This window comes from Grampus griseus (assembly GCF_964374135.1).
Source record: "Grampus griseus genome assembly, chromosome: 1".
NCBI lineage: Eukaryota > Metazoa > Chordata > Mammalia > Artiodactyla > Delphinidae > Grampus > Grampus griseus.
The window spans coordinates 168389372-168403145 of record NC_139017.1 but is presented as its reverse complement, the minus strand read 5'-3'; the positions used below and the strand labels follow the sequence as shown (position 1 = coordinate 168403145).

The following is a 13774-nucleotide window of genomic DNA, read 5'->3' as shown; positions in this document are numbered from 1 at the left end:
AAGCCCTGGGGACACTGACACAGGCGATCCCTGCCCTCAAGGAGCCCACAGTCAAGTGGAGGAAAGAGATCAACTAGTCTAGAGGGAAATTCCCATGAACAGAGGGTATGTATCCTGTGCTTCCAGGATCACACCGTAGAAGGGAGGGGTTTATGCTACTTGGGTCTTGGGAAGGCTTTCCAATCTGGTGCTTGAAGAATGCCTTTACTAGGAGATGAAAGGAGGGGAAGGGAACCCCAGGCAGAGGGAACAGCACAAGCAAGAGCTAGGAGGTATAGAGACGCAATACTGGGTTTGGAGAGGCAGATAGGTCAGCGTACACCATGGAATTATCAACAGTCCACTAGGAGCCACCGGGATGCTCGGCAACCTGTGACATTGGATGAGCAGGGCTGCTTCCATCTGGGGGCTTCAGCCAGGCTGGGGTGAGATGCATGGACACCCACCACTGTGGTAGAACGCAAAATTCCTAAATCTTGTCTCAGGACCGGGCTACTACTTTCCAGGAGCAAAGCTATTTTCTCACTTCACTGGCACACCAAACAGAGAGGGTACGACCGAAACCCGCCCGAGTGCCCAAGTACAGGCTGTTAAGCTGGGTACCCCCGTACCCAACAGCTGAGGCTGGGACGCCGCGCTGGGCGCTCTGCTCTTCCCAGGAGTCAGAGAAGTGAGTTCAGTTTCCGACGTTCCGGATAGTCCTTCTCGGGACTCTCAGACCCTTCTCTGCACACTTAAGCCAAGTGCCTGGCGCTGAGGCGAGGCCGGGCAGAGGTCGAGTGACACTAGGGAACTAAGAGCGCGGACCAGCCCCGGGTCGCACGGCCGGGAGCGGATAGGTTGGGCGCACCGCAGGACTGAGGGAGGACAGTCTCCTGGTGCCGCGGCTCGGTGGACTGGGGCGCCACACCTTCGGAGCAAGACTGCAGCACCCGGTTCCCACAAAAAGGAATACTTCCATCTTTGTCACCCGGAGGCCTGGCACGGCCCGATGGCCGGGCTGGGGGAAAGTTGGGAGAGAAGTCCGAGCGCAGAGAAATCCGGCGGAGGGCGCTTTAGAACGAGCCGGGGCGCCGGGCTCTCTGCCCTGCCCCTAGGGCGCCGATCAGGGCGGCCCCGGTAGCTCCGCCGCGCCGTCGGACCGCGCCGGAGCCCGGCCCGGGGCTCGAGGGCGACGGGGAGAAGGGGCCGGGGCCCCGGGCGGCTGAGGCGCCCCCTCCTGCGCGCCCGGAGGGAGCGGCCCAGCGCGCCCGCCCGCTCTTTCTTTTTCGCGTCCCTCCCTCCACTGCCCCCGCCCTCGCTCCCTATTTGGAGCGGAGACACCCCTGACGTCGGAGCCGCTCCGCTCGCCGCTCCCCCGCACCGCGCGCCCGCCCGGGGCCGCAGACAGCGCGCAGCGCAGCCCAGCCGAGCCTCGCGGGGCCGCCGCCAGCCCTGCCGGCCGCCTCCCCGAGCCTCCCGGGGGCGCCGAGCCTGCCCCCCGCGGCCCGCAGACAGCTCCGCAGGAACCGGCGGGCGCGCCGCGCTTCCCACCGCCGCCGCGCGCGCGGTAAGTCCCGCCCGGGCCGGCACGCGGGCGCCCAGCTTCCAGAGGCTTCGGCCGCAGGCGCAGCGCCGCGCCCCCGGCCCGCCCGCCAGCCCAGGGCACCATGCGGAGGCGCCGCCGCCGAGCCCGGGAGCGCTGGGGGCTCGGGGCGCCGGGTCTGGGGACGTGGGCGCGGCACGGGGTGGCGAGGGAGCACCCCTGCGTCCCGAGCCGGTCCCCCGACTCAACAGGGTTTTCCATTTCTCGGTAGGAGTTCCGCGGCCAAGAGAGAAAGGGAGGGAGATGCGCGGCCGAGAGAAAGCCGGGCGGGTCGAGGGCGGGTCGGGCCGCGCGGTCGCCGGGGCAGCGCCCGGAGCTCGGCCGCGGGGCTCGCGCGTCCCCGCTGCTCTGTCCGGGCCTCGCCGCGCCGCGAGCCTCTCCACTCCCGTACGTTTCTGCCTCCTTTTTGTCTCTCTCTGTGTTTCTCTCTCCCCATCTGCGTGTCTCCGTCTCTCTATTTCCGTTCCTCTCTTTCTCTGGTTCTGGCCCCTTTCTTTCTGTTTCTCCGCTTCTGCCTGTTTTCCATTTCCCTGGGTTTGTGCCTCTGCCTTTATGTTTTCTCTCCGTCTCTCCGCCTGCCCCGCTGTGGGAGTCTCTCTCTGAGTTCCTGCGTCTTCCTGGTCCCCCGCCCTCAAATTCGGACAGCGCCCCCAGCCCGGGTCGGAGGCACGGGGCCCCCACCGGGGCTCGTGAATAGTTTCCTAGACCTGGTAAAAGAAGCGAAACCCTCCTCCTACCTTCCGCCTGCCCCGGGGGACTGGCCTGGGTCATCCCCCTGGAATTGAGTCTGGGGCAGGGGAGCCAGCCTTTCCGGGGGCTCAGTTTTCTTAAGCGTTCCACCCCCGCGAGGCGGCCTGGACAACTGGGCTGTGCTGCCGGCCACCTGCCCGCCCCGCTCCCTGGGCGGGGCGATTCTGCTCTTTTACACGCCGCAGTAAAGGGGGCAGCTGGCCGCCTTGGCGTGGCCAGGGGGTTGGCCGGCACCCGGGGAGAAGGGCACATTTTCAGCCTTTCCGAGGTCCTCGCCCAGCTGGAGGACACCAGCCTGTAACTACGGGAACCCCAGGAAAACAGAGGTCAGGGCCGGAGGCCAAAGGCTGGGCGCTGACGGGGGATGGGGGTGGGGAAGCAATTTGTCAACAAGGAGCCCCTCACCCTTTGTTACTGTGGAAACCACCAGCCTCCTGAAACTCCTCCAGTTGCTGGGACCGCTTGGGTGTGGTTTGCCTTTGGTTGGGGCCAAAGAAAAGGCGAGGCTGGAGCATTTCGTCGGTGACCCCCCCATCCCCACCCTTGCGAGCTGGACCTCTTTCTCTTGGGCCTGTGTGCTAGCGGGTGGACCCAGGAGGATGTGCTGTGCATTAGCCGCATATATCTTCATCCTTTTAGAGTGAAATTTCCAACTGAGTTCTCTCGTTCTCCCCACCCCCACCCCCAAGGGTCGCAGACTGCGGGAGCGGGCAGGGATGCTGGTGAAGTCTGCAGGGGGACTTCTGCTGAGCAGATGTGTAGGCCGGCCCTGCAGCAGCTCATTAGCATCGATTTGTTTTGGAGACAGTTTTCAGTCGGGAGGGTCTGCGGGCAGGCGGGCCGTGGTCTGGGCTGGGGGGCTGTAGCCAGGGAGGTGGAGCTGCTTGGCAGAGATGGGCAGGCCTTTGGGGCACGGGCTTGGCCCTGCGTGTCCGCCCCTGGACGGTTGGTTCATGCTCTGCCAGCGCTGACGGAAGGAAGGAAGCCACCCTGTGGTGACTGGGTCATGGAATCACAGTGGCCTCAAGCAGCGCGCTGGAGCCAGGCTCCTCTTGAGGGAATCTGCTAGGATGGACTTTCCCAGGCCGCGCTTCCCATTTCACAGGGGCAAATGGGAGGCCTGGGCAGGCGAAACGAGTGGTCAGTGGCCTGTAAACACTGTACTGTCCTGCCTCCAGGCACACAGGGAGTCAGCGGGTGAGCTTGGGCCTGAACTTGTCCTTGGACCCCAGAGTGGGCCTGCTGAGCTGATCAGGGCTGGGGTCTGACCCTGGCTCGCCCCTCCCTTCAGTTGCACCATTCAAGGAAGTCCCCTGCGCTCATTCCAAGACCTGCGGCGGTTGCCTCACTCCTGCTGACCCCCAAGCCTAGGGCTGCGGCCACAGATGCCACACCCTCTGCACCCAGCAGCATGTACGCCCCGGCAGCCAGGCCCAGCCTGTTTGCTCGAAGTTGCTGGTCTCTCTGGGAGCCTTTCCCTTCAGTCAGTGGCCCAAGAATTAGAGTCTGAGTGGGATCTTCCTCTCCGCTCCCACCCTGGCAGCACAGACAGTTCATAAAACCCTCGCCCAGCCATCATCTTGTTTGAGTTTCCCCTAAACCCATTTTCTTGGAGGCAGATGCAACCCCGGGGTTTAGATATTCTCAGGACGCATTCAGGATCCAGTGGGAGGGAGGGGGAGGGGGAGGGGAGGGGAAAGGGGGAGGGGAGGGTAAGGGGGTGTGGGGGAGGGGGAGGGGGAGAAAGAAGGGTGTAGGCAGAGTGCAGGGAGGGTGAGCAGCCCTGGGTGACTCAAAGCTAGCACTCGTAGTGACCTCTGCTGAGGACATCCTGTGACAGGTGTCCTCTCCTGAAATTTCCACGCCCTCTTCAGTTCAATTCTCACAACTGCCCTAAGAGGCAGCTACCCCCACTTTGCAGGTGAGGAAACTGAGGCACAGAAAAGTTAAAGGGGCTGAGCTAGGGTTTGAACTGGGGTCTGTCACAGTCCGTTGTGAATAAAGGAGACCCAGACCCGGCCCTTTGTGTGTGTCAGGGTGGGGCAGGGGGTGGGGGGAGAACAGGGAGAGGAAGGGACTGGGAGCATCTGGTCTGATCAGTTTGAAAAATAACTCACCCCGCACCCCACATGCTTTCTGTGCGAATGCAGACGTCACCAGAGCCCACAGGTAGAAGCTTCCATCTGAATCTGCCGGGGCCTAGGTGGGAAGGATTTCCAGAGGTTTCGGAAAGCAGAAGTTAAAGCTGGGGAGAGGCTTGCCTTCTTCTAAGCATTTGCTGGCCCTGCCCTCCGGCTGCTCCCACACCAGGCTGGTTGCTGGGAACCGAAGGCCTGGGGTGTGTGTGTGTGTGTGTGTGTGTGTGTTTGGGGGTGAGCGGACCATTGTACCAAGAACATTCTGGTGTGCCTGGCCTTAAGGACCCTGAATATTCAGATTTATCCCAAAGAGGAAACGGGGAGGGTGATTATCCACTTGTTTTACTAAATCGACTCCTTGTTGTGCAATGGGTGCTCTACGGCGGGTGCGGACGGGCCAGAGGTCTTCCTTGAAATCTAGGCCCCTCGGGTGAATTTCGGGTTTGATTCTAGGCACTAGGCCTAGGCAGTGGGGTGGGTGACCCCTGTCCGCATTGCTGTTACGGGGGACCCTTCCCTGGGGAGCTGGGGGGCTCTTGACCTGGCTGGTCCTCAGAATCATGTGGGAGTGAATACAGATGCCTGGGAGTGTGGGGTCGGGATATCTAGGGCTGGGGCCCGGGCTTCTGAGTTGTTGGCAAGCATCTCAGGGAAGATGCTAGGTTCTGGTAGGCGTGAAACGTAGAGAGGACTCCACAGGCCCGACCCCGAAGCCTGAGTTCTTGCTGCCCCACCCCCGTCCTTCCCCAGGAAGCTGCCGGGGCAGGTGTCCTGTGTCTGCTCACTGCCCTCGTCCCCTGCGTGGGAGACATGGGCCGTCACTTCCTTGTTCTGTGCCTCAGTTTCCATGGGGCTGGAGTGGGTCGGCTGTGTCCCCTCCCCTCCCCCAGGGGCCTTCTCTCTGTGTTGTTGGCAGCCTCAGATGTGTCAGGTGTCGGCACAAGGCCTCTGAGCATCCGGAGGGCTTGGATTGGGGAGTGGACGGTGGGGTGATAGGAAGGTACCCACCCTGGGCTGAGGGTGCCCTGGTTGTGGCCTCCCCACAACTCGGAGGAAGGGCGGCGCCGTACCTTCTGCAAGGCTCCGGGGAGCCAGGGGTTGGCCACGGCCGCGTGCTCCTCTGCAGGGGAGTCCAGGCTGGGATTTGAACTCTGCCCCATGGGGCGCCCATGCTTCCAACCCTGGCTGTGGCTGAGCCCCGGAGTGCTGACGGGTAAGAGACGCAGCTGCTGGGGCGGGAAGCCCCGGTCTCTTGCTTGCTCCAGGTCATTCCCCGTCACCCTGTCTTCCTCTTCTGTGAAACTCTTGGTGGTTACCCTGCTGCTGTCCAGTTCAAATCTTAGCTTTAGTGAATGCTAACTGTGTCAGCTTGGGCAAATCTCTTTTGCAAACCCAGTGCCTCGGTTTCTTCATCCGTAAAATGGGGGAAATTCCATATCTGTCTCCTAGGGTTGTTCTAAGGACCAAATAAGTGAATATACATAAAAGCCTTAGAACGGTATCTGGCCCACAGTTGGCAGCAGCTCTTACTCCTAGGAGGTGGGAGGGCTGTGCTGGGCTGATAGCCGTAAACCCCCTTTCTGGCCTTGCCTGTGCAGTTCCCTCAACCACGGGTAACTAATTGTGCTCCTGAGTTCAATCCAGAATTGAGAAGCTCTCCTCCCCCGGCCCCTCCAGCTGTCCGACTGCCCCGCACTGAACAGCTGCTTCCTCTTCACCCACCTCCCTCGACCTCCCCTCCAGGCTCTGAGCTCCCCAGGCCCCCACCCTCGCTGCCCTCTCCGCCCTCCTAGAAGGTGCCTGGTAAACCACTGTCAAGCTGCGGGGAACCGCCTGGCCTGGGGAAGGGCACTGCTTGGCCTGACTTGCTGGGGGCCTCGGGACGACCCCTCTGCAAAGCAAGAGGATCGGCTTGGGGGATCCCCTTCCCGCCCTGGCGTTCTGGGACTCCCGTGACTTGTCGTGTGACCTTCAGGGCGGGAGGAAGGGATGAGAATCTGGGTGAGGCTCTCAAGTCTCAGGAAGGAAGGTCCGACTGCTGGATCAAAAAAAAAAAAAAAATCAGCTGAGCTGCTGCCTGAAAAAACAAAACACAAGCCAACAAAAAATAAAACCTGCTAGCAAAGAGCCGAGTCCAGTGTGAAGGGGGGGCAGCAGGGGTTCTTGGGGGCTGGACGGGGGCGTGTGTGGGAGACCGGCCCTGCATCCCCCCCGGCTCCCTGCTCCAGCGGCCAGCTTTGGCTCTGATGCCAGCCCAGGCCTCCCCACCATCCCCCCGGGGGAAGGGAACTGGCCTGAGGTGGGTCCCTGCTGGGTGCTGGGTGCTTTCATCGCATCTTCCCAGTCATTTTCAAGGAAAGGGCTCTGCTCCCCGTTTTAGGGCTGAGGTCGGTGGGTGCAGAGAGGCAGACTGTACTTCCGGAAGTCACGCAGCTCCTAGGTGGGAGGCCTGGGACTTGAACTTAGGAGGCTCCCGGGGCCATGCTTCGGCTGGAGCTCAGGGCTGCTGGCCTGGGGAGGCTGAGCGCGGCCTGGCCCCTCCTCTGAGGTCCCAGCCAGGGCTTGGTGAGAGGCCGGGCCTGGTGGGTTGGGTTATAGCACCCCCTCTGTGGGCCCAGCTGACCTTCAGCTGTGCCCTAGAGAGGGGGGTAGATAAGGGAGGTGGCCTTCTGCCTCAGTTTATCTCATTTCCCCTCGGCGTCTGCTACAACCTGACGCATGATAACCAGTCCTCACCCTCCAGACCAGTGACTCCCCTGAAACACTCACCGGTGTCCCATCTCCCACTACACCTTGTTATTAACCTCAGCCCCCATCTCAACTCCGCTCCCCCTTAGCCTGGCCCATAGCGTCAGTCCTAACCTCTCCTAATCCAAACCCCAAACCAGCCCCAGCGCTCATCTCCAGGCTACTTTCATTACAACCTCAGGCTCCGTTCCCGAGCCTAAGGAAACCTATCACCCTCTGCCCCACCTGACCTGGCCTTCCTGAGGGATCCTGATGGGGTCAGGCATAGGACAAACGTCCCCGGACCTCTCTGAGGTCTCTAGGGGCCAGTCTCGCCTGGGGAGGCCCAGGGAGCTCTGGCCTTAGGTGGGTCTCCGCTGGTGTGCTACGGTGGTCGGACCCTGGTGCAGAGGCTAATTCCCCAGGGACAGAAAAGGACCTGGTGGGGTGAGAAAGCCTCCTGGATGCTAAGGGTGTTGAAAAATTAGGTTGCCGGTTAGGAACAAGTCCATTCTGTTTAGGTTGTGGCTGTACTGAAAACATGGGCTTTGCTGTCCACCTTGTGAGTGAGACCGGAAATGTGTGGGTGAGAGCCTGGGTCATGACACAGACTCCCTTGGGATGGGGCAGACGGTCTGGACTCACCTCCCACTGCTCTCCCCTCTTCACCCTTCCCCACTGGGCTGGGAGTGGGGGTCACCCAGGCGTTGAGATCCAGTGAGGTGGGACTTGTCTCTGCTTCCGGAGACCTCCTGCAGGGAGAAGGGGCAGGACCTGAGCAGAGCTTGCTGGATAGAGAGAGCGGGGCGCTGCAGAGGCACTCACAGCTCCGCAGGCCGGCCTGGGCCCTCCTTGCAAGCCCAGCTGAGTCAGCCCACGTAGTTAGCCTGCAGGAGCATGCAAGACCCCCAACAACTCTCACTTCCCGACTTTTTACCAAATACCTGCCACTCCAGCAGAAGGTGGGCTGAGGGTAGCGTTGTTCGGAATGGCATTTCCAGCCCTGAGCCAGCCTGACTAGTACTGGGCATCTGTGGGACCAGTGGGACCATACTTGGCCCTTGCTCCCATTTCGGCCCCACCCAGGCCCCTCTGGGGACTGTCCCAAGACGCTGACCGAGCTGGACCACTTCTTAAGCCTGGCCTGCATATAAGAACCACCCTGGAAGCTCGTTAAAAAAATGCAGAATCCCACCCCACCCTAGAACTTTCACTTCACTAGTCCTCAGGGAATTCTGACGCTCTACCAGGTTTGGAAACCACCAGTCCAGGGCACCCCACTCATTTCACAGGTGGGGACACAGGCCACAGTGTCCAGGGTCCCACAGCATGTGTGGATTCCAGACTCCCAGTCCAGTGCCTTTTCCCCAGTGTCCTGCCCCCAGAGGACCCCTTTGTGAGCATTGCCCTCATTTCCGAATCTCTCTGAAGCCTCCCTCCTCCACAGTTCTTGCAGTGGGAGAGTGGGCGAAACCTACAGAAGATGAAGTTGGGGAACATTGGGAAAATCCCCTTTGAGTCCATGCTTGCGAAACACACTCTGCCCTGCACCGCCATCTCCTGGCAGATTCTGGTATTGCCTTATTAGTGCCTCGCTCCGTCCAATTCACAGAGGGTCAAGCCCTTGGCTTGGACTGCCTCGCCTCTTGTTTGACTCAGGTGTGAGGTTGGAGCTGGAGATAGTGATGTGTGTGTAGACTCAGGGCTTGGGGCTCTGATGGGGCATCCAAACGAGAAGTAGTCTAGTTTGGGGTTAGTTTTTTCACCTGAGGTCCATGCATCCAAGGTGGCACAAGAATTCACAGTGACATGAAGATGGTTAGCTTTGCTGACAACCGTGGCAGCATGTCCAGGAGACCTGCTGGCAGGCCAGCCCCTCAAGGACCCACAACATCACAGTGAGGAGGGAGCTAATGATTGTTCAATACGCAACGGGGTGCTTGGAAACTGAGTGTCTGGCTTAGTACTTGCAATAATCATTGCCACACACAGCATCACCATCCCCCTTTAGATGAAGCAAGTGAGGCACAGAGATAAAAAGTAACTTGCTCAAAGCTACAAAGTAAGTTATAAAGATAACTAACACATGTGGGATGTGTATGATCTGCTAGTCTCTCCACTCAGGGCTTTTCATGAAATACCTTGTTTAATCTCCATGATACCCATCTGATGCTCGTGCTATTAGCAGCCCCAGTTTTGAGGTTCATACAGGAGAAATAACTTGTCCAAGATTGTGCTTGGCTAGTAAGTGGCAGAGGTAGGATTTAAACCCAGGCAGTCAGAGCCACGCTGTAACACCACTGCCCCCCTGCCCTCTGCCCAGCCTCCTGGACCCTGCTGGCCTCACCTGCAGTCTGTACTCAGTTCAAGGGCTCCAAAGGTCACGGGCACGATGCTTCGGGTCCTGGTGGGGGCTCTCCTCCCCGCCATGCTGCTGGCTGCTCCACCGCCCATCAACAAGCTGGCACTGTTCCCGGATAAGAGCGCCTGGTGCGAGGCCAAGAACATCACCCAGATCGTGGGCCACAGCGGCTGTGAGGCCAAGTCCATCCAGAACAGGTGGGATCCCGGGGTGGTGGGTGGAAGGGATGAGGACACGGGCCCAGGAGGGAGGAAGAGGACAGGGCTGCCCGTTCTCGCCTCCACCGTGGTGACACGGACGCGGTGGGCTCTCCTCCCGCAGGGCGTGCCTGGGACAGTGCTTCAGCTACAGCGTTCCCAATACCTTCCCGCAGTCTACAGAGTCCCTGGTGCACTGCGACTCGTGCATGCCGGCCCAGTCCATGTGGGAGATCGTGAGTACGGCTGCCCGCTCCCGCCCAGCTTCCGCCCAGAGCCGGCACCGGTCTGGGCCACAAGTGCTTAGTGAGGCCCCACTGTGTGCAGGGTTCGAGCCTCGTGCTGGAGATACAGACATGGTCCTTGCCACGTGATGGCTCACAAGTCCGACGCCAGCATGTACAGGACAAGAAGCTCTGTTCTGATGTCAGTCACATGCTGAAATCCTTTCGGTGGCTTCCCATTGTTACAGGATGAGACCAAAATCTTTGCCAGACCCCGTAAGGCCTGTCCACAAGGCGTGGTCTGGCTCACCAGGCTTTCTAGCTTCATCTTGCCCCTCTCACCTTCTTCACTAGCTTGACCCTGACACCAATCCCGCCTCCTTTCAGTCTCTCTTATCTTGTCTGCTTACGACCACCACAGGGCCTTTGCACATGCTCTTTCCCCCGTTTGGCTTACCTTTCTCCTCCTCCCCCCCCCCCCCCCCAGTTAAATTCTAGTCATTCCTCTGCGCTTGGCTCAGGCATCATTTTCTCAGAACCCCTTTCCTGATCCCCCAGGCACTGTGTACCTCTGCTTTGAGCATCTGTCACACGCACAGTTTTTCATCTGCATTTGGGTGATTTTGACAAGTCTGTTTCCTCTGCTAGACTCTGAGTTCCTTGAAGGACCATGCCTGTCCTTGTGTCCCCAGAGCTGGCATGGAGAAGGTGCTCTGTGGAAGGAGGGAGGGAGAGACAAGGAGGAAGGAAGGAAAAAGAAAGGGCAGCTAGTGGCGCGACAACAGGGGAAGAGTGAACGCTAACGGGGCTCGTACAGGGCGAGCCTTGGCTGGGCGGGGTGGGGGGGTGTTGGGAGGGGCTCGCTGAGGAAGTGATGTCTGGGCTCGGGTCCAAAGGTTGAGTAGAAGTTAAGTGGGCAAAGTCTAGGGCGGTGGGGAGGGGACGGGTGGGGCAAGGACCTCCTAGGCAGAGGGAATGGCATGTGCAAAGTCTCAGGCAGATCAGGCAGGACAGAGCTGGTGGGAGTTGGGGGAGGTCAGGGGTGGAGAGAGAGGTCCTCCGGGGGTCAACCTCAAGGTCCTGGGTGGCCTGGGTCAGGAGTCGGTTTTTCTGCGAGGGCAGTGGGAGCCCTGGTGGGGGGAATTTCAGGCAGGGGCGGACCACCTGGGTCCCCTCAAGGTGCCCTCTGGCTACTGTGGGGATGGGCAGGAAAGTGGCAGGACGTGAGGAGACAGGTCAGGTGTCTCCTGCAGGGACTCACCCCCCTCCCCCTGGACAGGCCCAGGTGTCCCAGGTGGCCTCAGGCTTCTGGGGTCTCTGGGATTCTTGGTCCCATGAGGAGTGTTACCCTTGGGGCCTTCCTGCCTGCCCCAGGCCCTTGGAAACCTCTCTCCCCTTCTCTCCTGCCCTCCGCAGGTGACCTTGGAGTGCCCTGGCCATGAGGAGGTGCCCAGGGTGGACAAGCTGGTGGAAAAGATCCTGCACTGCAGCTGCCAGGCATGCGGCAAGGAGCCCAGTCACGAGGGGCTGAGCGTCTATGTGCAGGGCGAGGATGCGCAGGGCTCCCAGCCCGGCCTCCACTCCCACCCGCACCCTGGCGGGCAGCCCCCCGAGCCCGAGGATCCCCCTGGGGCCCCCCATGCAGAGGAAGAGGGGGCTGAGGACTGAGGCCCCCGACTCTTCCTCCCCTCTCGTTCCCTGTGGAATGTGGGGTCTCACCCTCCCGGGGAAGAGTTGGGGGAGAGGCTGAAGCCCCCCTTTGGCACTGGATGGACTTGGATTCAGACTTGGACTTGGAATGCTTCCCGGTTGCCACGGAGATCTGAAGGGGGTGGGACTGGCGCCAAGCTGCACAATTTAATATATTCACGAGTTGGGGGGAAGAAGCAGAGGTGTTCAGGGTTCTTCATCGGAGGGGGGTTCTCTTCTTTTCTGCCTCCTAGACATGTGCCCTGGGGAGGGGGATAGTTGGCTAAGCTGCTGAGTTGGGGTGAGGCCGTCCAAGACGCGCCAAGGCCCGCACGGCCCCTCGGTGGGGCCGGGCCCTGAGCTGGGGTTGGGCGCCTTGCCCGTGGCAGCCCTGAGGCAGGGCTAGGAAGACCACTGGCAGAAAGAAGCAGGACGCTCCAGCCCCACCGGCTTCCCCAAAGGCCTCGCACCCCCGTCCCCAGGGCAGCTTCTCCCCGGTGGCCCTCCCTCAGCGGCATGGTTGGGAGTCAGGCCTGGGCAGGACCCTGCTGCCTCCCGGCCCTGAAGCTGGGAGCCAGGCTCCCTGCCTGCCTTGGCTTTCAGGGGGGCGGGGAGGAAGGCAGGGGAGGAGGAGCCTTGCTGGGCCAGGGGGAGGGGATGACGCCCTCGACCAGAGGGCATCCTTCCCTCCTCGCCCTCTCCCAGATCTTAGTGCCTCTCCCTGCCCCCCAGGTTCTAGGCCCCTCAAAGCTGATGGAGCCAGCCTCACCCTCTTGGGAAGCTCTTTCTGAATATCGGATGCTGGGGAGGGGTCTCCCTTCCCCGGAGGTTCCCAGGAGGGACCTGGGTGGGATGGATTCTGGATGAGCCTCAAGGAACGAGGAAGAGGAGGGGTGAGGGCGCGTGGGGCGGCTGTGTTCACTGTGGCTCTGCAGCTGCCAAGTCCCCTCCCCCCACTCCTCGCAGCCGCACTTTAGCCCTAGAGGGGGTGCGGGGCCCCGGGGTGGGGGGCTGGGCAGGCGGGCAGGGAAGAACGCCCCTCCGTACCCGCAGCTGCCTGCGTCTGCTCTTCTGTCCCAGGGCTGCTGCCAGCCCCGCCAGCCCCCTGCCTGGGGGCGCCCCGGCCCTCACGGCTATTCCGACAAGAGCCTCTGGAGCTTGTAACCAGTAGGATGGACCCCGAGTTTTCTCATGAATAAATTCGTTCAACACCTGTGTTCTCTTCCTCACAGGGCAGCCCTGCTGACTCAGGGCTCCCCAAGGGGCGGGAGTCAGGCTGCACGCACATGGAGCCCTGAGCACCCCTCCCCACATCCTGGTGGCCCTCCCCTTCCCGCCGTGATGTGCCCCCCGCCGGCTCCTGGCTCCCCACCTCCTGCCTCCGTCCTTGGCTGTTTCTGGCCTCGCATATACGTTGGTTGGGCCTCCAGAACCCCTTTTCTGTCTTTGACCTTTGATCCCTTAGGCCCATGACACCTCTTCACCCTCACGGTGACTGCATCAGCCCTTCCCTGCACTCCAGCTGGCTTGGCCTCTGGAGAAGGGGAAACGGACAAAAACTAATGGTTACAAATTGATATAGGAGGTGGGGTGCTGTACTGAGTACTTTATATCAATTAACTCGCTGAATCCTCACCACCACCCTGCGATGCAAATACTGCCCTTGTTTTATGGAGGAGGCATCTGAAGTACAGCGGGATGTAGTAATTTGCCCAGGGTTGAGAAATGTCTCCAGTAGGACTTGAACCCAGGCAGTCTGGCTGAATCAGTCTTCTCGGTATAACCTTAGTAACTGCCATTTGCTGACCAACTACTATGTGCGGGGCTGGGTGCTTGACAACTGTGGAGTCCCTTCCCCTTCACGATGACCCTATGGGTTTGAGATCATCACCTGCATGCAGCTGAGCTCGGGGCCCCCCCGATTCTCCATTGAGACGGGGCTGGTGGGATGGGTGAGAGCTATGACTCTCTTTCTTCCTTGCACACATTGCTGTGACCACCAACACCAGGCAATTTATATATATTGTTTCTAATCCACGGAGCATCTTCATTTTGCAAATGTGAACTGAGGCCTTTATGCCCTGGGAGTGATTCCCCCAGGC

At 60.6% G+C, this 13774-nt stretch overlaps 1 protein-coding gene across 1 annotated transcript; it reads left to right on the top strand.

Moving 5' to 3' along the window:
* Nucleotides 1-1367: 1367 nt before the first annotated feature.
* NBL1 (NBL1, DAN family BMP antagonist) lies at nucleotides 1368-12877 on the top strand. Its single transcript, XM_082662373.1, has 4 exons — nucleotides 1368-1549; nucleotides 9524-9759; nucleotides 9884-9995; nucleotides 11400-12877. The coding sequence occupies exons 2-4, from the start codon at nucleotides 9593-9595 to the stop codon at nucleotides 11649-11651; spliced, it is 531 nt and encodes a 176-aa protein (XP_082518499.1). The 5' UTR covers nucleotides 1368-1549; nucleotides 9524-9592; the 3' UTR covers nucleotides 11652-12877.
* The last annotated feature ends 897 nt before the right edge of the window (nucleotides 12878-13774 follow it).